We start from the raw sequence: 27,153 nt of genomic DNA, 5'->3' as shown, positions 1-27,153 counted from the left end.
TTGACGGTGCCTGTTTTTGCCGGTAGAGGTGGTGAAATCTCACACACCTTGTGTCTCAAGGTTTTGTTACTATGAGCTTCCCCTCCTTTTCACATAGGACCACTAAATAGGAACGGGTGTCTGCATGTGTGTGCGCACACAGGTTGTATACATGTGTTTGTCTTTGTATATCTTTTAATGAAGTGCCCATAAAAACATCCCAGGAATGTGATTATTATGCACTGCTTGTGTTGGTTAAAGCCAAATAAACATGCATGATTTGTATAAGGAGAAAACTGGTTTGTTGTTTTGATTCAAACATAAACCGTGCCATATGAATGTGTTGTGATCAGCCATTACAAGAATTGAAGCAATGTCATAAATAATGTCCACTAATAGGGAAAAAAAGATACCTTTAGATAGATAAATAACTTTTTATTGACTAGACACAAAATAGTTGTAGACATAAGAAATATAACAAAACATAAAATGATCTAAAAATGCTGACATTTTTTGTCTCACAATTACATTTACTTAATCCTAATTAAATAAAAGGAGTTACCTGACACATGATACAACGGTAAGAACATCCGCTCGACTTGCGTTTTTTTGTTTGTTAGTTTGTCATGTTTTTTATCCTGCCTCAATACAAAGGAAAACAAATCAAAACAGCATTAGCTCTTGACTCAAAATTTGTAAAATTTATGTAATTTGGTAAGATATTCATATTTTTTTGACAAAACAATGTAAATTGCGAACTGGTAACACCCAACACTAGGGTAAAACTGGAACCTTTTTTAGGCAAAATGTGTTTGGAAGTTGATGGGAGCTAGGTTTAGGGTTTGATATGGGGGTTAGTATTAAAGCCATGGTTACTCAGTAAAATCCAAAACAATGTTTAAAATATAACAGTGAATAAGTGCAGTGTTCTGCATACAGTATTTTGAAGTGTCTAGCTTCCGTTGCCTCTCTGTTAACACTTATCTTTGCATGACTTATCTGAACTGATATAATAATATGGAAAACATAGGTAACACTGTACGTTTTGCTTGTATTTGTTATTTTTGTCTATTTTTACATTGCACACTCATATAAAAGCATAAACATCTCTAGGTTTACCAATTTTGCCTTTGCGTTTCTCCTATGATTGTAACACTTTTGAAGAAAACTTTGCTTTGAATGAAGTATGAATTGTAGCAAGTAGGAATTTTTCTTTCAAATAGAAGCACTTCCATTACTTTTCAGAGCTCTTCTCTCTTAAAAGTCCTTCAAGATTGGAGAGCAGAGACGTTTCTCTGTGCTTCCTTTGAAGTTCTTCAACTTCCTGCTCCCATAATCACAAACAGACACACAACAAGAGACATGACAAGATATCTCTGGTTACTCTCCAACTCACAAATAGTATCCTGCCACTTTTTCACAATACTGACAGACAAATAAACGTAAGAAAAGTCATGCTTCTATTTGAACAATCTGAAAGAAGACGCTCCATGTGAACCGTGTTAAATCAAATCATAGTTATAAGAAAAATTCAGTACTTACATCTTCAGACAGCAATCCTCTGCTTGGTTTGTGAAACCTGTAAAGTAGGGAGGCAGCATGAGAGTCTGAAAGGGTCCTTTTCAAGACCCCTGAAGGTGACTCTCGGTCCTGAAACAACACACACAAATTGGCTTCCTGTCCAGGGGAGGGCATGCCCAGTCTGGCCTGAAACAGTTCTCCCAGACATGCCTGCAGTATCTGTGATATACAATTAAACAAAATAAAAAAATGTAATTAATGTCACACGTAAAAGACATCGACCCAACAAAAAAAAAAAACTGCTGGAATGTTGGATGAATGTTAAAGTTTGGCTTTATTTGAAGCTAAATTTACTATCTAAATGTACTCTCATAATTACACTATTTTCCCAAACTACTAATGATTAATGCACACTTTGAGTGTTATTCTGTACCTTGAAGAAAAGCCTCTGGAAGGCAGGACTAGAGTCAGAGCTCATGTCTTTATTCTTGACATGGGACAGACAGTGGAGCAGCAGCAGAGAGAAGCCTCCAACTGACTGGAGCCTCTGGCGACGGACAAAGAGCGTCTCCTCTGCCTCCTGTTAATAGAGCAGTAATTAAACAGTAAGACATTACAGCTGTACAAAGACATGCAAGCCTGGTGCCACATTGTTATCGATGTACAATGTGTCTTGCTATTCGAAAGGAAATTAAAGGATTAGTTTTTCATCAATGTTTTATGATTACCTGATATACCTGATATACAAATGAGGAACTGCAACAAATGGCCGCTAAGAGGGCAAGATGAGGAAGTGGTTACTTCACTAGTCTATATCCATGACGTTCCACTTGTGGGATTGCTCTGTTGCTCCGCCAGGACATTCTGCCGGATTTCACTCTTTTCGGCCGGATGTCCGTTAAATTCCATTTTTTTTGTGTTGGAATTTTAAACTATGGGCGATTTGAGGGCTATGGTTAACTGCTCCTCAGATCTCTGCAGGTTAAATGGAGACAGCTAGCTAGACTAACTGTCCAATCTGAGTTTTCTGTTGCACTACTAAAACAACTTTTGAACGTATACGTTCCACCAAAACAAGTTCCTTCCCAAGGCTATTTTGCAGAGGCACCATGGCTCTCTGGTGCTGCCGCCCATGACCATTGTGATTGGTTTAAAGAAATGCCAATAAACCAGAGTATGTTTTTCTCCCATCCCGAAATTCTGTGTGGACTAGCCAGACCCTCCTCCGCAGCGCTGTAGAGGAAGGTCTGGCAAAGCGAGACTAGTACTTCACTAATACAAACATTTCTAACTTCTACGGGAATTCTTGTTTGCACTTAACAAGGATAGATTATAAAGTCTCCAATGGAGTTATTGATAGCTGCATGTTTTACTAGTTTGAAATCTGCTTTTACATGCAGCCCTAGTGATTGCTGCAGTTATAGTGTGAAGTTTGAAGCGTCAATGGTTTCTCTCTTGGCAGTTAGCTAAACAAGATCATGACTTGCCCTTGATGACTGAGGTTGTGAATTCAAGCCCCGGGTGATGCAGAATAAACATGCTATTGCCTATTCAGGCATTGTGCTGTGTGGATTAGAGACTTAGGTTTCAAGGTTTAATGATAACTGTATTTCTCATTTGTCTTATTGCTCTTCCTCCTCAAAATGCCCGGCCTTGACTCACAGCTGCGCAGCAGCTATTATTGAAAGCCTATGTTTGCAAGGTCATCGCATGAGATGGTTGCCCACAATCTAATGATTAATGCACACCCACAATCTGCAGCTGGTTTTCTCTTTCACTTAGGAAGTGTGTATCTCTCTAAAGGATTCCTAAACAGTGAAACCTGCCCCAGAAACAAACTTTATAATTGTTAGACCATGCAGGACACTTGAAGCTTGTGAAATTGCTTTTTATTTACTGATTTGAGGGGTCTTTTGGTCTGACTCCTCTCCCCAGTGGTTGAACAGAGACTAAGTCTTTTTTGTCCAGAGATCAGTAGGGCTGAACAGGATGTTCTATAAAGTCTTTTCACTGTTTGTCCTTTAACAATTTTCCCTGCAGTATTTTTGATTTTGTTTAAAGTCTTGATCTTCTCTTATCCCTTGTTATTGTTCCAGAAAGTCTCATTTACAATAATCATGATAGTATTCAGTGGTGGAAGAAGTATTCATATGCTTTACTTAAAGTGACTATATGTAACTTTTAAATGTTTTTGAATCTGTGTAATTTTTCATCTGATGATCATAAATGACCTGTAACAGCAAACGGAACTAACAGTGAAAAGAACGCTATTTTTATTTAGTTTTTATTCATGCCTTTGCCCGGGTCTGATTTTTCCCGTGAAGTCACAGAATGATTTACGGCAGGTAGACGGTGCTACAGAGCACACATTCTGAAGGGTCACAGATTTTGGTGTAACACCAGAAAAGTCTGTGTTAGTTATTATGCAGGTAAAAGGTAGAAGGAGAAATCTTTATGTAGGCCTTATTGTATTTTAATGTTATTTTAGAAGTTATCTGCTGTAGTTATGGCTGATACTGGGGCAGGTTTATCACAGAAAAGAAGGAAATTAAATGAAGAACAACTAAAAACTAAAAAGGAAAGTGATAGACAACGGGCGATAACACAAGTCAACCTTGGTCGGGCTTTCAACAGATGGAGACAATTACAGGATTGTAAATGATTCAACACTGCCCCTGAATTGGCCCTCAGGTATGTAAGTCCATTTCATTCATAAAATAAGTTTACTCTGCGCGATGTGGTTGTACGTCAGTAGCTGACATTAAATTGCGTCCCCCTTCTATTTAGATGTTTTATTCCGTTTAGTAAGGTTTTGTAAAGAGTCCGTGGGTTTCATGAAATGTGCTATTTTAATCTAAGTTATTTAGTTGGTTGCTACAACAAACTCCTAATGCTTTGGCTCATGACACAGTGACAGTAATAACCGTTTTAGTTCACGATACATCCAAAGTAGGCTAAGTTACCGTATGTAACACTTGAAATGAAACGATGCATCTGCAACGTATTCTCTTATTGTAAATTAATGATTTTCTGTCTGAGCAAAACATTCATCGCGACTATATGACTCCCCATAACGCTAACTCAATAATACAGTGGGTAATAAAGCACCGTAAAGAAAAGACCTTTACGACAGCAGGTGTGGTAAAAACACTACCACTTTTGTCCAAAGCGGCTGCTAGAATCACCACAAGATTAATAATAATAATAATAAATATCAACAATTATAACTATATATATATATATATACTGTATATAATTGTTGATCTTTTTCTTGATCCATTAAGATGTAAGCAGCTGGTCGAGGTGGAGCTAATTTCAGTAATTACTTACTTACTTACTTATATACTGTTGAATAGTTGAATCATTTTATAAGCTAAGGGTCTATTACTCACAACTTTTAAAAGCTCAGTACTATTCTAATGTTATCTCTCAATACTGTCGAACCAGCTGAGGGAACCAGTTAAACTGCAGGTACTACCATTCACCAGAAAAGGAAATCCTAAAGCCACACAATCACAAAGGCCCCACAGAGTTGAAATGGAGACTATCACTAACAGGCTTTATAGTCGTAGATAGACATTTATTGCTCCTTTCGGAAATTCATCTTGCACCATACAGTTCATCAGATAGACAGACAGACAACAGACCATAGACAACAGACAACAGAAAACAGGACCACTAAACCCTCCCTCCACCCCCGCACAACAACAATACACAACACCAAATATCTCTACATTATAAAATAGTAAAGTGCAGTATCATTAGCACCAGTGGGCTATCAATAGTAAGGTGCAACATCATCATTGACGTTTTAATATTATACCAAAGTGCAGTATTATCACATGGAAAGGATCAAGTTATTTTCCCTAACTTATTCAGTAGTATAATGCTGGTAAGAAGAAATGATTTGCGAGCCCGGTTGGTTAGTAAGGACGGCACCCTTTATCTTCTGCCTGATGGCAGCACCTCATACGCCTGGAATAGGGTATGTAGCCCGTCATCACAAATTGCTTGTCCTTTCCTCACCACCCTGAATTCACATATCGTGGTCAGAGATTTTAACTGATGTCCAGCAATCTTGCTGGCCATGTTAACTATCCTGTGTAATTTATTTGTCACTGACAAAGACAAATACCAGGCAATGGAGCAGAGGGTTAAAATACTCTGAACAAAAGAGTGATAGAAAAGGACCATCATGTCTTTTCCTACTGTCTCAGCTTCCGCATAAAATACAATTGCTGCCCTTTTTATAGATGGCATCAGTGTTAGTATTCCATGATAGCTCTATTATTGTTTCTAAGTATTTATACTCCCCTACCACTTCAATCCCTTGCCCCTCTATAGTCATCTATATTCAAAGTAGAGGTTCCCAAGAACAATAGTGATACTAAGAAAAAACATTTTTCTTTAAATGGACATAAGTGGGAGTGGCAAATCTGAAGTAAATCCTGGTGCCAGCACTAGTTCATAACCTTTATGGAATTGTTGCAAATTTGGACAGATAATTTGTACATGTACTGTTAAATATCTATGGACCGTATGCTTACAGTACTGATCTTCAGAAAACATGCAGCTTCAGCATGTGAAATGCTTTGATGCCTAAGGCTTCCAGATAGCGAACATCTAATCTCAAAATCTTGTTTGGATTTTCTTATCTCCAGACCTCAGTATGTGACACTGAACACAGGAGACACTATTTTCTGAACAGTATTATCCCCCTCCACACAACCAAATGGAAGAACAACCAGGAAATATATCGTTTTTAAAGATTCTGTGATATTGGAAGCATTTTGTTACATCCATCTCTATGGTATTTCAGGGTTTCATTTAACTGTATTGGTCGTGTTTTAGGTGCATCACTTGTGACTTAATTTTTCAATGCATGAACTTATTAATGCCAGTTATGCCTGTACACTATTGAGCAATTGCACTTAATTGTACTGAAAAACATAAAGAAAATCTCAAATTACACTTTCACAGAAAAAAAAGATCTAAGTTTACCTGATAAAAGAAGGAATTTCTGAAGGCGTTGTTAAAGTAGTTGTTGTTTGGGAGACTAGCTGCTATCTGAAGTGAAATGGCTGGAGTCTGTTGGAAAAGTGAACAACAGCTTTTTTCATTACAATATTCTTAAGCTCAGCCCACAGTAAAAATGAAACAAATATATACAATTACAATACAATTGAATAAGTGCGTGTGTAACAGGAAACGACATCAAGAAAACACAACAAAAAGAATAACAGTGAAAGTATTTCAAGTATTTATTTCAAGATGAGATATAAGGGATGATATCTGCCTGAATTCTTAAGGAAGGTCAGTTTAAAGCCCCAGAGCTCCCACACCAAAAGCCAAGTCCACCTTTGCTCTTTAACTGGGATACAGAGAAGGTTTCCTGCCTGAATACTTCAAGCTGCAGAGGCTCACAGGAAATTAGGCTCAAAAGAAATCAAATAGCTTGGGGCAAGTCAAAGCTTCAAAATTAAACAGTAAGAGCAATTAAAAAAAACAAAAAACGAATAAGCAACAATGGTTGAAAATAGAAGTGAAACTGCAGCACCAACCAGTTTTAGATTATGCAATGTATGCATCAGGAAAAGTCCGTGCTGGTAGACCAGGAACTCTCTGGGGTTAAGGAGCGAGAGGTCCAAAGGGATCAGCTCTCCCTCACATTCCCACTGAGCATCGAGGACGTCTACGAAACCCTTGCCTCTGTCTGGACAAAACACAGAACATGACGGTTGCCAGGAACTACAGGCTATTACTTACTGTAGCCTGTCTTCATTCAACACACACAGCCAGTAAACAGTTACTCAAACACAGCAACAAAACATAAAAGGTAAGGTTCAGGCTTTTTGGAATCTACAGTATGAACCACAAATCTGTCAAATCTGTTGTTTTGCAAGAAACAACAAGGCTAACGTTACAGATGTCTTGGTTTGATCAATGTTCATGTTTTTCATGGCTGTTGGTCTGGTTTTCAACAAACAATCCGAAAATGACACGTCTTTTTAAGTACTTACAAAGTAATATCTTTATGTGTTACACGTAACAAATAGTCCTAAGCGTGCTTATGTCCAGAAGGAAGAATGTTTACTATGTTGGTTAGGGTGTTATTATGCTAACATCTGCCTATTGGCACTAGAGTTAAACTGAGGCTGGCTTAGTTTTACAGGTATTGATCATAAACCAAAATATTGGAAAAATTGAAATTTCATGTCCCTGTGGGGAACATGGATGCTTATACAAAATTTAATGAAAATCCATTCAAAAGTTGGCAAGACATTTCACTTAAAACCACAAATGTAAAACTTAAAAGTCAGCAGATCACCGGAGTCAGTAGACTAGAAAATTTTTTGCTATCCCTGGAGTCACGCCGCTAGTGTATCCAATCAAAACACAACTTCTTGATAACTACACCAGGAGCTATTTCTTACTACATCATTTAACAATGCCTCAGTGAAACTGATCTGACTTAATTAAACCCTGAGTCTCTGAAGCCAAACAAACTAACATATGCCTAAACACTAGAGGTTCATGAAATGACTACCATCTGGGCGTCATCAAAGCTCTGGAGAGCGAGAAATAAAAAGTGGTTAAAAAAACATACAGGCAGTGCTGGAATCTAAAGAATGCATAATACTTAAGGGACCTATGCCCATTTTTGAAATATGTTATTCCTATGGTCTAAGACAGTCTAGAAAGATTAGAAAACAACTCTCTCCCAAATCCAAAAACCAGAGATTTACTTCTCTGATTTCTGGCTTTAAAAGAGAGTAGCTCATGTTCACAAATATTGATTTAACTTTTCTTGGCCATGGAAATAACATGTCAGATTTCTTAATTTAGGTGGTCTTAAACAACTTTGTAATCTGGCCTTTTCACAAAAGTATACCATGATATAAGGGGTCCCTTATTCATTATCCATAAGTATTAAACATTTTTTTTAAAGCAATCAAGACTATATAATTAAGTTTTCTCCAGGTAGGATTGATTTGGAGAGAAAATATCTCTGATGTTGTGTGTTATGCATGATTGTACATGAATACCCAATGATTATGCTGTCTACACGTGTTGTATGTGTGTGCACTCGTATATACGTGTCTTTCTGCACACTCAAAAATAAAAACATAAAACACATCTGTATCGGAACTACCTTCAAGCGCTCCTCTAAGAAGCCCTGCCCCGCAGGCCCAACCCTTCAGCTGTAGCTCCAGCCCCTTCAACAGCTGGAACAGAGGAGAGAGCTCCAGTAGCTTGGCCCACTCCTCTTCTGGCAAATAAAAGCAACATGGATGGATAATATTAACTTGACACCCCACATGTAACAAATTCTTTCTATGTATTTTACATCATGATGTTACCTGGAATTGTGGGGACAGAGATAGAATGTGTAGGCTGAGCAGACTCTTTCATCGGCTGGCTTTCTGTTAGGAAATCAAGATTAAAATGACTCGTTATCATTAAAGGAATAGTTCAACATTTTGCATAGGTTAGCATAACTTAAGCACAATGAATGTAAAAAAAAAGGGGGGGGGAAACAGCTAGCCTGGATGTGTCTAACAACAAAATCCATCTACCAGCACCTCTAAAGCTCACTGATCAACTTCATATACTGTATCTCCTTCATTTAATCCATACTAAAACCAAAGAGTAAAAAAGACAAGTTGTAGTTTTATGGGCATTATGTGCAGGACTATTTATGGGCATATGCAGTGACATCCTGGAGTCTCTCATGGTTACGGCAAGACTCCAAGCAGTCACTGTACCCAGCCAAGAAATTGTTGTAAAACCACAACTTGTCATTTAACACTTGTTCATTTGTGAGCTTTAGAGGTGTTGTTTGGATTTTGTTACCTCTGGACAAAGCCAGGCTAGTTGTTCTCCCCTGTCTTTATGCTAAGCTAACCGGCTGCTGGCTGTAGCTTCATATTAAATGGTCAGCTAATTAAATGTCAAACTTTTCCTTTAGAGGTACGCTTTTCTGTACAAGCGCTTAAATTCCCTTTATGTGCAGGTATGGACGTATGAATGTTTGTGTGTCCTTTCCCATAAAGGTTATTACCTGAATCTAGTAGAGGACTTACTAGATTCTTACTAGTAGAGGATACATACAGTATAGTTCCCTCACACACAGCACTGAAGCAGAGCACAGCACAGGACAACACAGGGTGAAAGGGGTCTTACATTCAGTATTACCGTGTATAAATTGTGCTTCGTCTCACCCTGGGAATGAATGCCAGTAGATGCGGTGTGTCTTTGGGAATTGTGTGTCGGTGCTGAGATGGCCTGCAGACCAGTGTCCTGGGATTGAGCTAAATTGACAGGCTCCCTCAAAGACTGGGTGGAGATTCCTTCAGAAACACACACTGTCAGAGACATGGCAAGTATCTCCTCAAGCAGCTGTGAGCTTTGTTGAGTTTCCAAGACACATTGATTTAAGGTAATGCACTTTACTTCAGAGGGATAGTTCTGAGAGAAACATAAACTATTTATGTCTAATCATTGTACAACTTACCCTAGTGGTTTCTGTACCTGTCATGTATTGTACATAATACAAACTGTCTTACTTTCAACACTTGTCAGAATCATAATTATCACCTGATTTTTCACTGTTTCACTCTTACCTCCTCCTACTGTAGCTCACATCTCCAGAGACTGTATTAAAGAAACCAAACAACACCCTGGACCTATTGATTTCTTACTCCAGCATAGATCGGCATTGATACCAACACAGTAGCTGTTTCCCTTCTCACAGTGAACACATTCTTTGTAGACATGCTCCTTCTACACACATATACAGACATGTTATCACAAGGCTTGAGTGGCTTGAGAAGCATATACCTTTCACGACAGGCACAGAGGCTGTCCAGACCCTAGAGGCTATCTCCAACCCATATGCCTGCTTTGTTGAAAAACCTGAAACATGTAAAAAAAAAATCATACTTAAAAGACAAAGCCTGCCAAAATGAAATTGACCCTACTTACAAGTATTGTCTGTTTAGTCAAAGCATGATGTACCGTGGTTAATTATTCTGCGCCAAAGAGCTCCTTTGTTTTTCAAAAACTATTAAAAACACATCAATGAGCCCCACTGAGTGACAGATTCCTTCATTACAATGTGCATGAGACTCAATCCTACATACACTACCGTGCTGCTCTAAATACTCACTAAAGCACCAAATGTGTATTAAACACAGAAAATAGTCCCCAACAAATGCACCATTTGAGCCTGTTTACATTAATGTGATGTTAGTCATGATAAACTGTGACTTTCTGGACAATGCAAAAAGGGTGAAAAGATTATTTGACTCTCGCCATTCACTACCATACATATTTTTTCTGAAATAAGGTCCCATGGGGTCCACCGACTGGGGGAGGGACTTTGCACCTCTATAGGAGGATATAGAATAATACCATCCTTATCCTTTAACCACAGTAATTTAGGATTCAGATTTAGGAATTTGCAGGCTCACATATACCATGAAATGTTGTTGGCAGTACAGCAATTTCAAACACTCCATCAAAACACTTCAGACCTGTAGATCTAATGACAGGGAGAAGCAGAAAATATAGCTAGAGTATAGTTACCAAATAATGCCATTATTCAATGAGGGCTTGTGGTTTCTCTGGAACAATATGCACTGCCTATCTAAATGTTTGCCTCGTATCAGTACCCCGACCATGTAGTAATAAACATTGTACCCCTAACTGGTACTGATTAGGTACCAGAAATGTGCTGATTGCAGATGTTGGGGGAGAAGCTGGCAGTCTGTTTGTCTTCCAGGAGTTGGTTCAGTCTCTCCAGGAGAGGCAAAGCCATCTGTTGAAGAAAACCCCTGACCTCCACAGTCGGCCTGTGTTCACTGCACTGGACCAGACCATATTCCTTATACCAAAAGCTCCCACACAGTACTGCCTAGATATACAAAAAAGAAGGAGGTAGCTCAGAATAACACTGGGAGAAATAGAGATAACAAAACACTTCTTCTTGAAAAACTCTATAATTCTGTAACTAAGCCCAATTTGCATTGATTGCTTACCTCAGGTTTAAACAAACAGAGTTAATGATGGAAAAAGACAAATGAAAAGGAGCCATACACTTCCCTGCATCATACTGTATATATAGGTTTATTTATATTCAGTGTTATTTATGTGGTGTGTCTGTGTGTGTGTTTTGACCTGAGCAGTGTCAGCGCGGAGCTGAGAAAGGTGTCTGGCAAAGTGCAGCGCATTAAGAGCAGCCTCCAACTCTGTCTGTCTGGAACAACACTGCTCCCACAACTCTCTCTGTCTCAGCTCTCCGTCCTGGAAGAAGGATAAACACAGGCTTGAGCGAGAAGAAGCATTAAAGTGCTCATGTTATGCTCATTTTCAGGTTCATTATTGTATTTAGAGGTTGTACCAAAATAGGTTTATGTGGTTTAATTTTCAGAAAACACCATATATTTGTTGTACTCCACATTGCTGCAGCTCCTCTTTTCACCCTGTGTGTTGAGCTCTCTGTTTTAGCTACAGAGTGAGACATCTCACTTCTGTAATATCTTTGTTGGGAGTTGCACATGTGCAGTAAGTACTGCTAGCTAGTCAGTTGCAGAGGATTAGGGCGTGCCATGCTAGCAGCTAGGCAAGCATTATAACGTGTTAAGTGACGCGTGTTTGTCACGGAAGTAAAGGCTGGACAACAATAGAGCTGTTTGGGGGAGTTTGTGAACAGTTTCTGTTGGAGATGGTAAGTCCCTTTGGGGTGGACTTGGGCTTTTTCACTTTGTAAACCTATAACGTGCACAAAAACATATATAACACAATAAAGAAAAGGGGAAAAGACAAAAAGCATAATATCAGCACTTTAAGTTTTATTTACAGTTAGATAACAATGTTACAGAGTGCCCCTAACAGGGCTGGCATCATAGTTCAATTACTAGACTCCCTATAGCATCTAACCTGACGTGCCAGATGGTTCGTTGTGTGATCTTGTGATCCCGCCAAAATCCAGCTGCCCATATGCAATAATACAGCATCATGAGTCATATGCATTTGGCATTGGTGGCATGAGAGGAAGTGAACATCTGACCTAACTGTGTCAATTCAGCTCAGGGCCATAACAAATACCAGAAAGCCATTACTCTCACCATAGCATGGAGGGTTGTAGCCCAGTCTCCTCCCTGTGTTGTCCATTTTTCTTGGTCTTGTTGGAGCTGCTCCATACACACATCCACCTTATCAAGGCCTGACATGAGCTCAGAGTGCCAAACACACTGCAGATCCCACTCCTGCTCGTCACCTATACATACAGACAGAAATGCACACAGACATGCTGCCAACCCAAATAAAATATTAAACATTTAAATTATGTTAATGACTCTACAACTGAACGGTGTGATATGAGATGCTGGCATGAAGCGTCTCTTTTTTGGCAAGCGATGAATATAACCGCAGTTCAGGTCATGAGTGTAATCTCCCCCATGCTCTTCATCCTGCCAGCTTGCCAGCCAATTTACCCAGAGTGAGGATGTGTAATACATGTGAAGGCAAGATCAGAGCCAAGTGGGAGCGCTGAGCTGCTCTCCTCTGTGCCTCAGTCTGCGCTGAATCCTGCAGATCCACGGCTGCTTCCCTCAGCTGCCTCCCCGACCACTGGACCTGCAGCAGAGAGCAGACTTATTCTTGGAATATGAAAAGGGGAGGCACATATTTGCATACTGGCTCACAATGATATGGGAAACACACATGCACACACCCATAAACAGAAATACAGTGACTTTGCAGTTTGCCCTAAACCTAACCACAAACATGCCTACTTGCAGTGCACAGCAGGATATGAAAAGCCTCTCTCCAATTAATTTCCAACGCTCTTTTCCCCAGCATTCATACACACCCCCTTACTTATTTCCAAAAAGCTCAACCCCTTTGAATTTCTCCTCCTATACTCAGAGGCCAGGCTATATACCCCCCACTGACCTGATAAGAGTTTGCTTCTGTAACTCTAAAGAGACACTGGAATAGAGCTGAGTCCAGATCAGAGAGAATATCTTCCTCCCGTGGTCTCTGATGTTGCCAGTAAGTGTTCCGCACACACACCTCTCTCTGCAGCGCCTCTACCTGGCATACAATAGCAGCAATAAAATGAAGTACATCAGATTCATTAAGGCTGCAAAATGGAGGTTAAACACATACAAACTTGAATCACTTTTATGAAGTTCACAAAATGATATCCTGCTGAATTTATTAGGCCGTAAAATAAACATCAGGTAGAGAGTTGCATCACTTTTATTCTGTGGTCAAATTAAAGGTTTCTTGTGTTTTATCATTTATGGAAACACCCTTTCTCAATCACTCTTTCTCAATTACCCAACCTGCACACTATCAGTTTGACCTGCCACCGTTAGCCAGTAGGAAGCTGTGACAGGTACAACGGTTTTTCTGGACACATCAAGCCTGGCTCCAACCACTGGGGCCAACACACCTGTCACTGGGTCAACAGTCTGAGATCCGTAACGGATGGCCACTAGGCCTGTGAAGTGCAACAGCATAGGAGAAGGGTACAACTTATTTAATTCTGTATTGTTTACAGTAATAGAAGATGATTAGATAAACTGTGTCAGGTAAATATTGACATGTGCAACTGTTTGTTTTTCACAGTACCTTTTCCGTCAGGGTCCTCCATGGTGCCTGCCAACGGAATCCTAATCCCAGAGACAAGGTCAGTCTGACACCCCAGCACAGGTACACTCAGACCAGATCCCATAGGGTCTGGGTACTCCATCCCCTGCAGAGCTGGCACACACATATCTGAACCTAAGAGAGGCATCTCTCCTGGTTTGAACAGCACAGGAAAAGTCAGAGGGTTAGAGTGGAGGAAACAATATGATATCATATGGTGCTTAAATATTTATTTCCAAAGTATTCCTGCAAGTTTCTGTGGCCAACACACTTCTAGCAACTTAGATAGCTGCAGAAGTAGGTTAATAAGACTTTTCTGACATTTTTTACATTTAATTCACTTAAGTGCTAACACTGATCATTTGGCTTAAATCAAACAACCTCTAAACAAAAGTAAATGTAAAAGAAATACAGACAGATTGAGGTACATGAAACAGGATTGTGGCTGAATGGCACATGTGGCAAAGCATATTGTTATTATACTAAATTATTTTAGTAATAAAACTAAGAAGTAGATTATCAGGCACAGCACACCTGACCACATAACCACAGCAGCTGAAATTATGCAGAGAACTCGATAAGACTGTCACGAAGGGCAGATTGGCAATGGCCTCGAGCAGAGCAACAACATTTCAGTAGCCTATACTGGCATCATTTGATTATTGATTTATCAGGAGCTCAAACAACAACAAAAAGATAAAAACACAGTATCTACGGTGCAATTTACATTCACATTTACAGAACTTGTTCCAGTATATTAAACTTGATATTTTAATGAGATAAAGCAGATCCCTCAAACAGCATTGTGGGTAATGTGCTGTACTGAATGCTATGGCAGTGTGATGACTCTAAATTTGTGGTCTAAGTTAAAGGTTCAAGGTCTCTTCTATTTTTTTGAGCTCATAGCATCCATGTTGGAAATACTGATGGTATAATAGTTGTGTGTGTACTGTATCCTAGAACATTGATATGGGTTACATATTACTGTAGTGTCATTATAATGGGGTAATGTTGGACAAGCAAGTCACATGCCTTTATGCAAGTTTTGTGGAGGATGGTTGCTTGTGACAAATAAAGGTTATGTGAAAAGTCTTTCACAAAGGAAAAATGTCATCCTCCTTAGGCTCATGAAACCTTTCCAAAGCTATACCATACATAAGGTATTTCATGCCTACAACTCTTTTTGTTCTCATTAGTTGAAGGTACTTAAGGACAACATCATGACAAGGAGCAAAACTGTATATATCTAAAAGAATTATTTCGAAAATATGAAATGCTTCCTTTCAAAAGCAGCTATGGCCTTCAGTACATGAATTTCTATTCACATATCACAATAAAAGGTGTAAAGAAGAAACGGATAACAGTCAGCAATGAGCAGATTTAAGATTAAAGATTTAAGAGATTAAAATGAAAAGGTAAAAGAAAATAAGTAAGGGTTTTCTACTTTTATAATATTATGTTCTCAAACACAGCTCATTTACAGCAACAAAGAGAGGTGAGGGAGAGGACCATATCAGCACAAAGTGCAGAAGGAGGAGAAATTTAAAAAGTGACTTTCTGATGTATTGCCAACAGGAGATTACTCAAATCCAGGCACCTCTCACTGGCATTTCCTCACCTAAAGTCCCCCCATCCTGCTGGAGACATTCAACCCAGTTCAGCAGGATCTCCAACCTGGTCTGCAGCTGCAGCTGGCAGTGCAGGCTCCTTCCCCAGGCCTGCTGGAGCTCCTTGGCTGCAGCGAGAAGATGATCTTGTCGACCGCTCCCTCTCTCGCTGCCCTGATGGCGCTGCAAAGTTTGGTCTGATCCCCATTCCTCAGTTAGTGGCTTCAGGAGCTCCAATACTTTAAACATCACTGCCAAAACCTAATCGACAAAAGTTTCACTCAAGTCATTTTTTGGTCAAATATCTACTGAATTAATCTGAAAGAAAGAAAAAAATGGAAATTTGAACATCTACAATTTCTTCTTTCTCAAAGCAGTCAAAAGCATCTCATCTAATCAAGCACCTTGCTGTCCAGAAGGGCCTGGTATCCTCCTACGTGAGGCAGCAGTTGCCCAGCCCGTATGCTGGCCCCTCCCACTCTCACCATCCGACCACTCAGAGGTTCGATGATGGACTCCGACAGCAGAACTCCACCTACTGGCAGCACAGCTCCTACAACACACCAAACAAAGGTAACTCACTAAAGGTATGGTAACCTCGACCCAGGCTGTGCTGAAGACTTACCAGCAGCACTGACCTGTTACTGGATCTAGACTGACCCCTACAGTGAGCACAACGTTCCCTGTCCTGGAGTCCAGCATGGGATAGCCAATCTGTATGGGCTGAGGCAGGCGGGTAAGGGGACAGACATGCACCCCTCCCAGTGGGTACACTAGCCCTGTCTGGGGGTGGATAGTTACAGCCAGAATGGGCACTGGGACACCCATGTCTGGGTCTGCCATGGGGACTCCCAGCTGCAGTCTCTGGCCCGGTCTGAGACCTCTGAGCCGAGTGTTGGGCAGAGGAAGGTCTGAGTGGCAGGAGGTTGGGTAAGGAATGAAAGGAAGAAGGGGGCTGTCCCACTTCCTGTTGTCTCCTGAGAGTAAGAATAGCACAGGTTAGTCTGTTAAAAAAGTTATTGATTTCTTCCACAGAAATAAGGATTCCCGTTGTGGCATTTAAAACACAGATGATATGAATATTTTTCGTTAAACTGTAGTGTGGCAGTATTCAATTTCCTTCTTAAACCTCTAAACATCTAGCTGGTCCATGATCTACATATGTTTTATCTTTCCCAATTTTTTGAGCATAGCACAAGTGAGCAATGTCAAGAAGAACAACAAAAAAAGTCATACCTTGTGCAAAAAAGGAAGAAAAGTAAAAAAAAAAACGTCTGCTTCCTCAGCTGAGGCAACAGTTTAAGAGAAAGTGCCATTGGTGTTGAACTTTATGCCAAATCATGAGTCTAGAAAGAAGCTAATGTGTTTTGATTTCATGGGTGGGGGGTTTCTTGGCAAGTTATCCACAGTGTAAAATACAAGTGCATCCCCAGTATTTTGTTTACATCATTGAATGTCTTGATTTAGATTCAGCCTCCCCCCCAAACCCCACAATAACCCCTCATGTTACCTGTACATGAGTCAGTTGTAAACACTAAAGTAGAGCTTGCAGGATCATAGCCCACGTTGCCAACTATGGGCATAACTCTGCCAGTCTCTGGGTGGAGGAAGAAATCCGGTGGCACTGCCATGGTGTGGCCGCTGCTCAGCAGCATATGGCTGTGAGCATTTGGCCTTATGAGGCCTGTGACTGAATCACAATGAAGTGCCCGACAGACACGCAGGGACCCATCAGGACCTGGAGTGAGGCAGAAGGAGAAATGGTTGAGAGAGATCATCAATCTGTAGAAATGACGACGACGATGATTTAAGCTAATTTGAATCAGAGTACAGTCACATGCTGGGTGGACAGCTTTTCATTTTTTCTTAAATGGATCGCTGTCGTGTAACAAACTTGAGTCAAGTAGATAATGGTGTCTTGATCATTTAGGTACACCTCCAACCCTCCCACTGGTGGGATAGCTTTGTTAAAAATGCCTATGTTCCATTTTATGAGCTAATTGTTACAGGTGAAAATGTTTTTACTGAGAGAAAACTTGAAAATACAAAACTTAATGTATGGACCTGTATGGGTGTGAAGTTATGCTGGAAAAGTGCATCTGTACGTTTTCAGAATAGAAACATTGGATTTTTCTTTTTACTTAGGCCATCTTGTTGTTGCAGTGCACATTTTTAGCAACAGATGGTGCTGTTTATCCAAGATTCAGCAACAGTGTAATTGAAATATTTACTGTAAGTGATCTAATCAGGGGTGTTGGACTCACCAAAGATGTGGTCCTTGGTCAGCACAGTTCCAGTGTCAGGGCAGAGCAGCTTGGCCCCTGTACCCTCACACAGAAACCCCCAGGCCCCCTGACGCTGGCACTCTGCTGACACCAGCTCTCTCATCTCCTCCACCAGGGATGTCAGCCTCAGGATCAAACTGAAGATAGGAAACAACTGATTGAAGATTTAAGGGGATGTAAGGGTATGCACTCTGTTCTGCTTGTTGTTTGTGAGACTTTGCAAAGGATAAATGGAAGCTTTACTTTTGCTGCTGGTTGTTGTTATTATAAACCTTGGACAGTATTCTGGTGCACTCTCTGAGCTGAGCTGTGAGCACACTGTGGACCCTCTGCTGGGCCTGCTGCTCTCGCCTCAGAACCTGGAAAAACCAGCAAAACAGTCACACCTGATGACACCTAACATAGTTAATCGAAAGATCTAGAGCTCAAAAAATTTGTCAATTAATCGATTTATTAGCAACTATTTTGATAATCCAACAATCATTTTTGTTACTTTTCAAGCAAAATTGCTAAACATTTTCTAATTCCAGCTTCTAAATGATGAGGTTTTGTTGCTTTTCTTCGTCTTATGAGAAAATAAACTAAATATATTTGGGTTTTGGTATGTTGCTTGAACAAAACAAGCAATTTGAAGGCATCACCCTGGGCATTTTCACCATTTCAGACATTCTGCAGACCGATTAATCAATTAATACCCCAAATAATCTGCAGATTAATTTACAAAGAATGGAAATAACTGTTATTTGCAGCCCAAGAAAGATTGTTGTCACTTTAAAATCTGTCTAGAATACCTTCTATTTTACTTTCACTGTCCTTGTAATTAGAATAGATTTATATAGCATTTCCTCATTTTTATAATGGGATAATGGAAGATGGGAATGTAACGTAAACCTGCAGCTGACTGTCAAGCAGAGTCCTCAGCTGTGAGGCCAGAGTCTTTCGTCTCACCGCCTCCCTCTCCACCTCCCTCCTCATCCTCTCATAACCTTCCCCCATCCTCTCCTCAGTGATCAAGCGTGGGTGGAGGAGCTGCAGTTTCCCAATCACTCCCTGATATAGCTCCTTCACCTGGATACACACAGACACAAATATGAAAAACAAATGACTGCCAAACAAACAGTATCTTCATAAGATAATAATCAGATGCCACATCTGACCCCACCCTGATGCAGCTAGCATGCAACTAACACTGGTGAGACATGCATTGTGGGATGACACAGGGTTGCTAGTTGTGCCATCTCCCCTTACATCTTTATCACCGCAGGTGTCCTGAAGTCTGTAACAACAACCCCTATCTCCTACACTGCTGCCAGAAATTGGGTCGTACAAACAGGAAGGGCGCAGGAGAGAGACGGGTGCGACAAAAAACAGAGACATCCCAATGCAACACCCAATCTGTTTAAATACAGCTTAACTTTATGAGTGAAGAAGGGACAGTAGCAGGTTAAAAACAAAAGGAGGTAAAGATAAGAAGTGAGTGATTGGATTGAACCAATGCTTGTGCGAAATTAGGGTATGTGAAGTAGACTAACTGTGAGGCTACAATATTAGATTTAAATGAGAAGATCAATACCATCTGTATTGCAAATATGAAGCTACAGCCAGCAGCTGGTTAGCTTAGCTTAGCTTAGCATAAAAACTGGAAACAGGGGGAAACTGCTAGCCTGAAACCATCCAAAGGTAACAAAATCGTCCTCCTCGTCACCTCTAAAGAACACTACTTGTGTAAGAAGGTTACTGCACTCGGCCAAGCATTAGTCCGGCACTAGTCTCACTTTGCCAGACCTTCAATCCGGTACTTAACCCCTCTTTAAACCACAAGTCGTTTTTACACTTAAATATTTGTTACCAAGTACTGTTTTGAGTTTTTATGCTAAGCTAAGGTAAACAGCTGCTGGTGGTAGCTTCATATTTAGCATCATGACATGAGAACGGTGCCACAAATGTCAAACTATACATTTTAAAAGGGAAAAATCTTTGACACATTTTAAATTATCAATTATCTTACAGTATTTAAGAACAGAAAATCTGTTAATCAGTATTCTGAATTTCAGTGATGTGTGTAGGATGTTTTCCTACCATTGGGACAGTGTTAACAAAAGTTTTTTTTAATATAAATCGGGGATGTGTACTATATTACTGTAATGCATCATTTTCTATGTGAAACTGTCCAAAGGAGAATACTTACTGGTGTCCAAGGAAAGGGAAGAAAGCTCAGATAAAAGGATGACATGCATCAGAGTATGTGTGACAGAAAAGAGGAAGTAAATGTCAATCCTTTCACATACTGTATGTTTTAACATTTAAACTAAGAGCTACTGGCCTCAGTGGTAAGCTTCCCCAGCCGTGTGGTGACAGACAGACTCTGTTTGAGAAGGAGGCCGTAGAAGGTGTTGCTGCTGAAAGCTTCCAGATCCACTTGGTGCTCATAATCCCAGAAGTCATCCAAGGTGTCTGCACAGGCTGTTGTCAAGAGAGTGAACACACAAAGAGGGACAGAGAGAGAGAGAGAGAGATCAGCAGAAGATAAAGAACACATCTCTCAAAGAGAACTTTTATAAGAGCAAGCACAATGTGCTGCCTCAGGAAGATCAATGAGCTTGAAATGCATCGCCCATCTATCATTGGTACATCCACTCTAATGTTCATTTTTAGTAAGTAAGTAAGTAAGTAAACTTTATTTATATAGCACCTTTCACAGACAAGAAGGGTCACAAAGTGCTTTACAGAAGGAACAAATAAAAGAAACAACAACAAATAAAATACAATACAAAGCCATATTGCTAACTAAATGCTTGTCTAAAAAGATTTGGTGCACACTTTACTTTATGTATGCACATCAGAAGCTAACTGTAATGAATCATTTTACTCTTTACAGTACAAGCAAACAGCTTCCACTTGTTTCTCTCCCCCTAAATAACAGATGACGTGTGTGTGTGTGTGTGTGTGTGTGTGTGTGTGTGTGTGTGTGTGTGTGTGTGTGTGTGTGTGTGTGTGTGTGTGTGTGTATTCTCGTTTAACTACATTCGTGGGGTCCAAAAACTGGGAATACAGTATACTTGTGGGGTCCCGACAGCTTTATGGGGCCAAAATGCTGGACCCCACAACATTAAAGGGAAGTTTGAGGGTTAAGAGGATTAGAAATAGAATTAGGTTATGGTTAGGGAGAGGGTAAGGGTTAAGGTTAGGCATTCAGTTGTTATGGTTATGGTTAGGGTAAGGGGCTAGGGAATGCATTATGTCAATGGCGGGTCCCCACAAAGATAGTGGGTTGCACTATGTGTGTGTGTGTGTGTGTGTGTGTGTGTGTGTGTGTGTGTGTGTGTGTGTGTGTGTGTGTGTGTGTGTGTGTGTGTGTGTGTGTGTGTGTGTGTGTGTGTGTGTGTGTGTGTGTGTGCGCGTGTGTGTGTGTGTGTTGTAACAGCTACAATATTGCACCTGGCTCAGTGGAGTCTTGTGTCATTCTAGCTTGTTGGTTTCGGTGTATCTTCTTAAGTGAGATCACCCTTGAACCTTTTGATGAGTAGTCGTCCATGTGGTAGGCCAACTGCAATAACCGATAGCGCGCTCTGATTGGCTCCTTCTCGGGCCATCCATATTCACGGAAAAGGATCTAAATATGGGATAGATGGATGAATGTGAATAAGTGATACTTTGAACATGTAATAGTGAGTTTTGTGTAGGTACACTAACCAGCAGTGTAACACATAAACAGAGGATGACCACAGCTCCAAATAACAGTCCTCCTGTCACCAGCCAATCTGGCCTCAGTAACAGGTTGCGTCTTCTACTGATTCCCACCCTGGTCACATGACGAGGAATGGTGGAAAAGAAGGGGCCGGGCTCATAACACTGGCCGCCTGCAGGCATCACCCGCACATACTGAGTAAGAAGAGTACAGAGTCACAGTAAATTCTCATTCATGTAAAGAATTGGCTTTGCTTAGACCTAAATCAAGGAATTTGTCAGCTTATGTTTTCAATATGTATATTTCTATTGCTGGGTGGACTTAAGCAAGTGTCAGACGCTTGTTTATGTAAAGCTTAGGACGAACAATAGACCAAGGTGTTCAAACTTAAAGCTTTAGTGCGTAAGTTTTTTTTATTAAAGCCGTTGCCAAATTAGTTGATACAAAGCTAATTTAGCTCCACAACACTCTCTGTATTTCTTAATATGGTTATGTTTAATGGTGTAGTCCAGCAACTTTCGCACGCAGAATCTTGAGTGAAGATAATTACCTCTTCTGAAGAGTGCATCATGTTTTTTTTTAATCCTCCGTGTCCTCCTTGGCTACTAGCAACTGTGTGGAGGAGGGATGGGGGTGGTGGTGCGCGGTCACAGAAGGCTTGCATCATGCAGATGCAACAACAGTGTTGTTGTAATTCCTCATGGGGGAGACAGAAACTACGCACTATAGCTCTAAACATGCCCTGTGAAATGTTTAACCACTAGTGGTGCTGCAGAGTAATATTTTGATTTGCAGGTCCCTTTTCTATTTGTATCAAGTTTTCTACCAGCAAATGCATGCGGACGCCCTTGTACATCATGGGTAAAGTGGTGACCTGTTACACTTGCACTTACACTTGCACTTTTACCTCAAATTCTCACGGAAAAAAAGTTCTTATGTTGTTTTGCATCAGCAAAGCAAGCAGTCAGGAGGAGCAGTTAGGAATACACATTGCATTTTGCTAAGGAATATTGAAATGTTAAAAACTACATTTTTGTTCATAATGAAGATTTCACAGGCTATGTTTTACGCTTATGTAGCTCAGCGTAAATTCTGTCAGGGAGACTTCAATTACATTAATTCTCTTCTCTTAAACTGATCAGCTGGTGGGTGGGTGTTACGTTTGTGTAAACCAATCAGAATCAGGCACGTTTGTTCAAGCCAATCACAGCCTGACTACCGTGTTTTAAATCTGTTCTCTCTCCTGCTTCTGTCAGTTGTCTTTTCAGACGAGAGTGCGGCCCGCCTCCTCCCCTTCTACCTCCAGGCTTCTTCAACCAAGGTCTTCTCGGTCTTCTCCCGGCTGACGGCTCTGTTTTGGTTTTCATCCGGTCTACGGGTTTTTAGTCGCCACCACCAGTGTCTAGACTCCATTGGGGGATATGTTTGGTTTTCTCTAAATCTCAATAATGTATATATTAACCCTTCTACGATGGAGTCTAGTCTCCAAAATGTATGTATTTTCTTACTTTGATCTTGTATCTTACAATTAAATGTTTTCATAGCTGCAACGAAGTCTCTCCTGATTAAAATATTATTTTAAATGTAGTCACCAGTTGTTTGTGCTGATGGCTGCTCAGTCTAAAAACATATACTCCAGGCTGGCTAAAGACCACCGCAAAGAAGATGGGAGGAGTCCAAGATAGAGTCATCTCTTCTTTTAGCAGTCTGAATGCGCCCCAGTCGAAATCGCTATTTGTGTTGTACAAGTTTTCACTGAAAGACATGAAGTAAGGATTAAGATAAACTAAGTCAAAACACAGATTCATATCAGTAAAGGTTGACATCTGACCATCTGACTTACAGATCATACTGAGGATAGTGACGTGTGTCAACAGTGAACAGTATAACGTCTCCCAAATGGAGACACGCTGTGGGATTCAGAATTCCATTTACAATTGTTTCTCTCACTTCGTCCTTGACATCACTCTGTCTGTTTCCCTTTCTGCTGCTGAAATTCCTTTCTCTTCCTCCACGACTGCTGTTTTCAACTTCAGTGACCTCCCACAGAACCTCAGAATCTCTTTCTAAAAGAACGACAGCACCGGAACTTGATCATGAATCATTCATTACTATTTGTGTTAATGATCAAACGATATTGTTTTGTTGCAACAAACCAGCTAAGCTCTGAATGTCCTGCTGTGTGGTGACAGGAAACAGTTGCTGAAGTTCCTTTGGGAGGCCGCTGAGGAGGCCGAGGAAGCCTGCGTCTGCAATCAGACAAGGGAGAGAACGATGTGGGAGACAAATCAAGAGAGAAAGAGATGGAGAGCCAGACAGAAAGTCACTTTGTGTGTTTCTACCTGTTGTCTGAACAATGTAAACAGCATGTGAGGAATTGATATGGCTGCTGCACAGAGGAGTCCCCCAGGAGTCCAACTGTTTAAAAACCATCTCCAGCATGCTGCCTGAGACGCCCATTGCCTGCACGCACACAATAATGCCAATAATAGGTCACTACAACACAAGAGACACTTGTCCTACGATATCACTGCCGGTGTGATAAAGAAGGCATTGTGTAAAGGTTTTGTATGCATTGTCTGAAAATGTAGTGTAACTCAAACTATTCCTTATGCTTGAAAATAATGTATAGGCTACACAATCACAAGTAGGAAGAACACTTCTCGGATACAGATGGTTTTAATTTTATTGACCCAGCATACTAGAAAGCATACTTTCTTTCTGTATTTTGTTTTTAGTGCATGACTATGTGGCTGTTTGTGTTTATGTAATTCTGCAGCTGCCTTTGCATACTTGACTGCCATCGCTCCACACCAGCTCCATTTCTCTATTGGACAAGCAGTGGAGCTTCAGCTCAGCAAGTGGCCTTTTCCTGCAAAGGCCTCCACACGCAGCTCTTCCAGGAGGCTCTCTGCAAACACACAGACCCAACTCTCCATCGTAACCCCGGAAATCCTCTGCAGATTGACACACCTGCAGGAAAGTAACCAATGCAAAGCTAGGATTAGGCTTCATTTGTCAACTCCTTTTTGAAACCAATCAAATATTACCTCTTTTTTTGTTGTTGCTTGGAGCAGCGTTTAAGTGTTTATCAAAAGGTGGCAGCATTCACAACGTATGCTTGGTTTAAGTGTGTAACTAGGTGTAAGGTCACCTGTACCAAAGACTGCTATGGAGGGCAGTAACAAAAATAAACACTGCATGGGGAGAACAGTGACGACCTTGCTAACCGACAGACACAGGGAGCAGACTATGGTTAATTATTAAGTGGAACGAATACAAGCCTCTACTAGATAAACTATGGTCAGGTTCAGGAGGAATGGGCAAAGACATCTAGGTTGTACTCATTGGCATTGTCTGTGATTGTATAGTGTATTTTGTCAGTGTGTTCTGTAAACAGATCACAGTCTACAGAATCCTCAAGCATCATTTAAACAGATCTTCAGGATGAGTTTTCCTGTGTCATTTTGTGAAAGACATGCCAATTACCTTTGCTCTACTTTAATGTGTGCATCTGTGTGTGATATGATTGCATAAGGTCTAACCTGTTGCCTGCAGTGAAGTGACCACTGATATCTGTCCAGACAGTCTCCATACTGTGTACGTGTTTTTCCGTCTCTGCAAACAGCGTACAGTTTGTGAACACACGCATCTCTGTTGATGGTAGGTTGGTAGCCGATGGTGCAGAGGCACAGCCCATCACTGGTCTGCAGAAAAGGCAGCAGGTTTCAAACATTGTCACCTATGTTGATCTGGTCAGTCAGTCATTCATTCATTCATTCATTCATTCATTCATACATACATATCTATCTGTCTGCTTGAATGTCTTCCTTCTTTCCTTCATTGATTCCTTCTTCATTGATTTCTTCATTCATTGATTCCTTCCTTCATTGATTCCTTCCTTCATGGATTTCATCCTTAATTTTTTTTCCTTCCTTCCATCATTCATTCATTTATTTATTTATTCAACATTAGTTTCCACTAACACCCATGCATCAGATAGAGAAAAAAAAATCAAATTCTCCTTATTATGAGCTGATGAGCGGAGGGCTCAGCACCTGTGCAAGCTGCACCACACTAGGTAACAAGACCCTACTGCGAGGGAACAGGATCTAGAGCTCTTTCAGGTTGAAGAGATTGTTCAGTCTAAAGTTTCTGAGTTCTTTCTCAGTGAGGAAACTACTCTCACATTAGTGTGCACAATGTATCGCAGGATTCAAGAGTGACACAAACAAAAGCATAGGCTTGAGAAATTTCTTCTTCGGGTTTTTATAGAATAAAGGAGAAGCTCACAGGACAAAGACGCAAGTGGGTGACTGGTACAGTAGGAGGTGGTGGTGTTGATGATGATAATGATCACATAAACACACCAGAGAGAACACACATGCAGCAGTAATGGCTGTCTTGATCCTACAATGGTGTGAAAAAAACTTTGTCACCTGGAAAGTCTGTCCCTCTCCCAGGCAAATGCAGGAGTCCTGACCAGACAGAGGCTGCTGAGCCACAGGGCCACAGGGCAGGGACGCAGACAGACCTGGTCTGGGACAGTAGTGGTGAGGAGGACACTTAAGACAGCTGTCTATGGACATAGCACCAGCAGTTGGCCCATAGGTTCCCTTGGGACAGGGGAATGGAGTGAAATTCCCCAAAGGGCAATAAAAACCTATTATAGATAAATAAATAAATACAAAGAAGTACACAGGTTAACAGCAAAGTCAGTGTTGTCACTATCAAGAGAAAGTATCAGAAGAAAGTTTGTGAAACTATTTGTAAGACTCAAAAAAAAAGAACAAAGAACAACATTATGTAAGTGGCTATACATATGCAGAAAGATTATATAACATAATGTTCATCTGATGGTATGCATCAAATACCACTTCATTGTTTTGTCATGTTATCAAAAGATCGTTATGTGCAGTCAAGACAGCCTACCTGGCCGGCAGGGTAGCCTCTCCTGGAACTGTTGACTCAAGTTGCTTCCATGAACCAGAGTAAGGAGCATAGCACTCAGCCACCACACACACCTGAAACTCTTGTGTCTGCATGTCCTTAGCATGGTTAATATGTGCACCTGCTGAAATAAAGGACTGGTGCACAAGTAACCCAGCTCTTTTCCAGACTCAGGGAGTCTCTGTAAATAGCCTCTTGGTTGCCTGCCTTGTTTTGATCATAGCCAAGAAAGTAGTTATGAAGATGCAGCAGCAACCTCACTCCCTTGATCGCCTGTCTGCTGTAGTATTGTACACATGGCCTGATCTGTCTGTTGGTAGACAGAGCTGCAAGGTAAGTAGTGGGCTAGTTAGTCTGCATAACTTTCAATGGCCAGCTGAATGATTTATGAGGCCTGTGAGGTAAGGTGACAGTGACAGTGGAGGGGCTGGTTGCTGCTGGTGGAAAGTATAGCAGGGAAAAC

At 40.7% G+C, this 27,153-nt stretch overlaps 1 protein-coding gene across 1 annotated transcript; it reads right to left on the bottom strand.

The window, feature by feature from the left end:
* Nucleotides 1-493: 493 nt before the first annotated feature.
* On the bottom strand, nt 494-26,742 carry si:dkey-103g5.4 (uncharacterized). Its single transcript, XM_028573969.1, has 33 exons — nt 26,673-26,742; nt 26,180-26,403; nt 25,286-25,447; nt 24,534-24,713; nt 24,083-24,203; nt 23,897-23,989; nt 23,691-23,806; nt 21,746-21,934; nt 21,566-21,665; nt 20,376-20,515; nt 18,944-19,120; nt 18,296-18,411; nt 18,032-18,189; nt 17,278-17,505; nt 16,406-16,744; nt 16,172-16,320; nt 15,779-16,028; nt 14,143-14,313; nt 13,854-14,011; nt 13,459-13,599; nt 12,999-13,140; nt 12,630-12,781; nt 11,680-11,805; nt 11,227-11,416; nt 10,342-10,416; nt 9,723-9,851; nt 8,862-8,924; nt 8,654-8,770; nt 7,062-7,213; nt 6,502-6,588; nt 1,934-2,080; nt 1,522-1,719; nt 494-1,303 (listed from the first exon to the last, which is right to left on the bottom strand). The coding sequence occupies exons 1-33, from the start codon at nt 26,740-26,742 to the stop codon at nt 1,214-1,216; spliced, it is 4,950 nt and encodes a 1,649-aa protein (XP_028429770.1). The 3' UTR covers nt 494-1,213.
* Between the last annotated feature and the right edge of the window lie 411 nt (nt 26,743-27,153).

Source organism: Perca flavescens, chromosome 3 (assembly GCF_004354835.1).
Source record: "Perca flavescens isolate YP-PL-M2 chromosome 3, PFLA_1.0, whole genome shotgun sequence".
Lineage (NCBI taxonomy): Eukaryota > Metazoa > Chordata > Actinopteri > Perciformes > Percidae > Perca > Perca flavescens.
The sequence above is the reverse complement of the archived record's forward strand: the minus strand, read 5'-3'. Positions and strand labels throughout refer to the sequence as shown.

Bases quoted from the DNA above. Each gene is read 5' to 3' on its own strand.
- si:dkey-103g5.4 (XM_028573969.1), bottom strand. From the start codon at position 26,742: ATGCTCCTTACTCTGGTTCATGGAAGCAACTTGAGTCAACAGTTCCAG. The intron at 14,012-14,142 runs GTACTGTGAAAA...TGCACTTCACAG, and splicing joins GGAGGACCCTGACGGAAAAG to GCCTAGTGGCCATCCGTTAC. The intron at 10,417-11,226 runs GTACCTAATCAG...TACATGTTTCAG, and splicing joins CTGCAATCAGCACATTTCTG to GTTTTTCAACAAAGCAGGCA.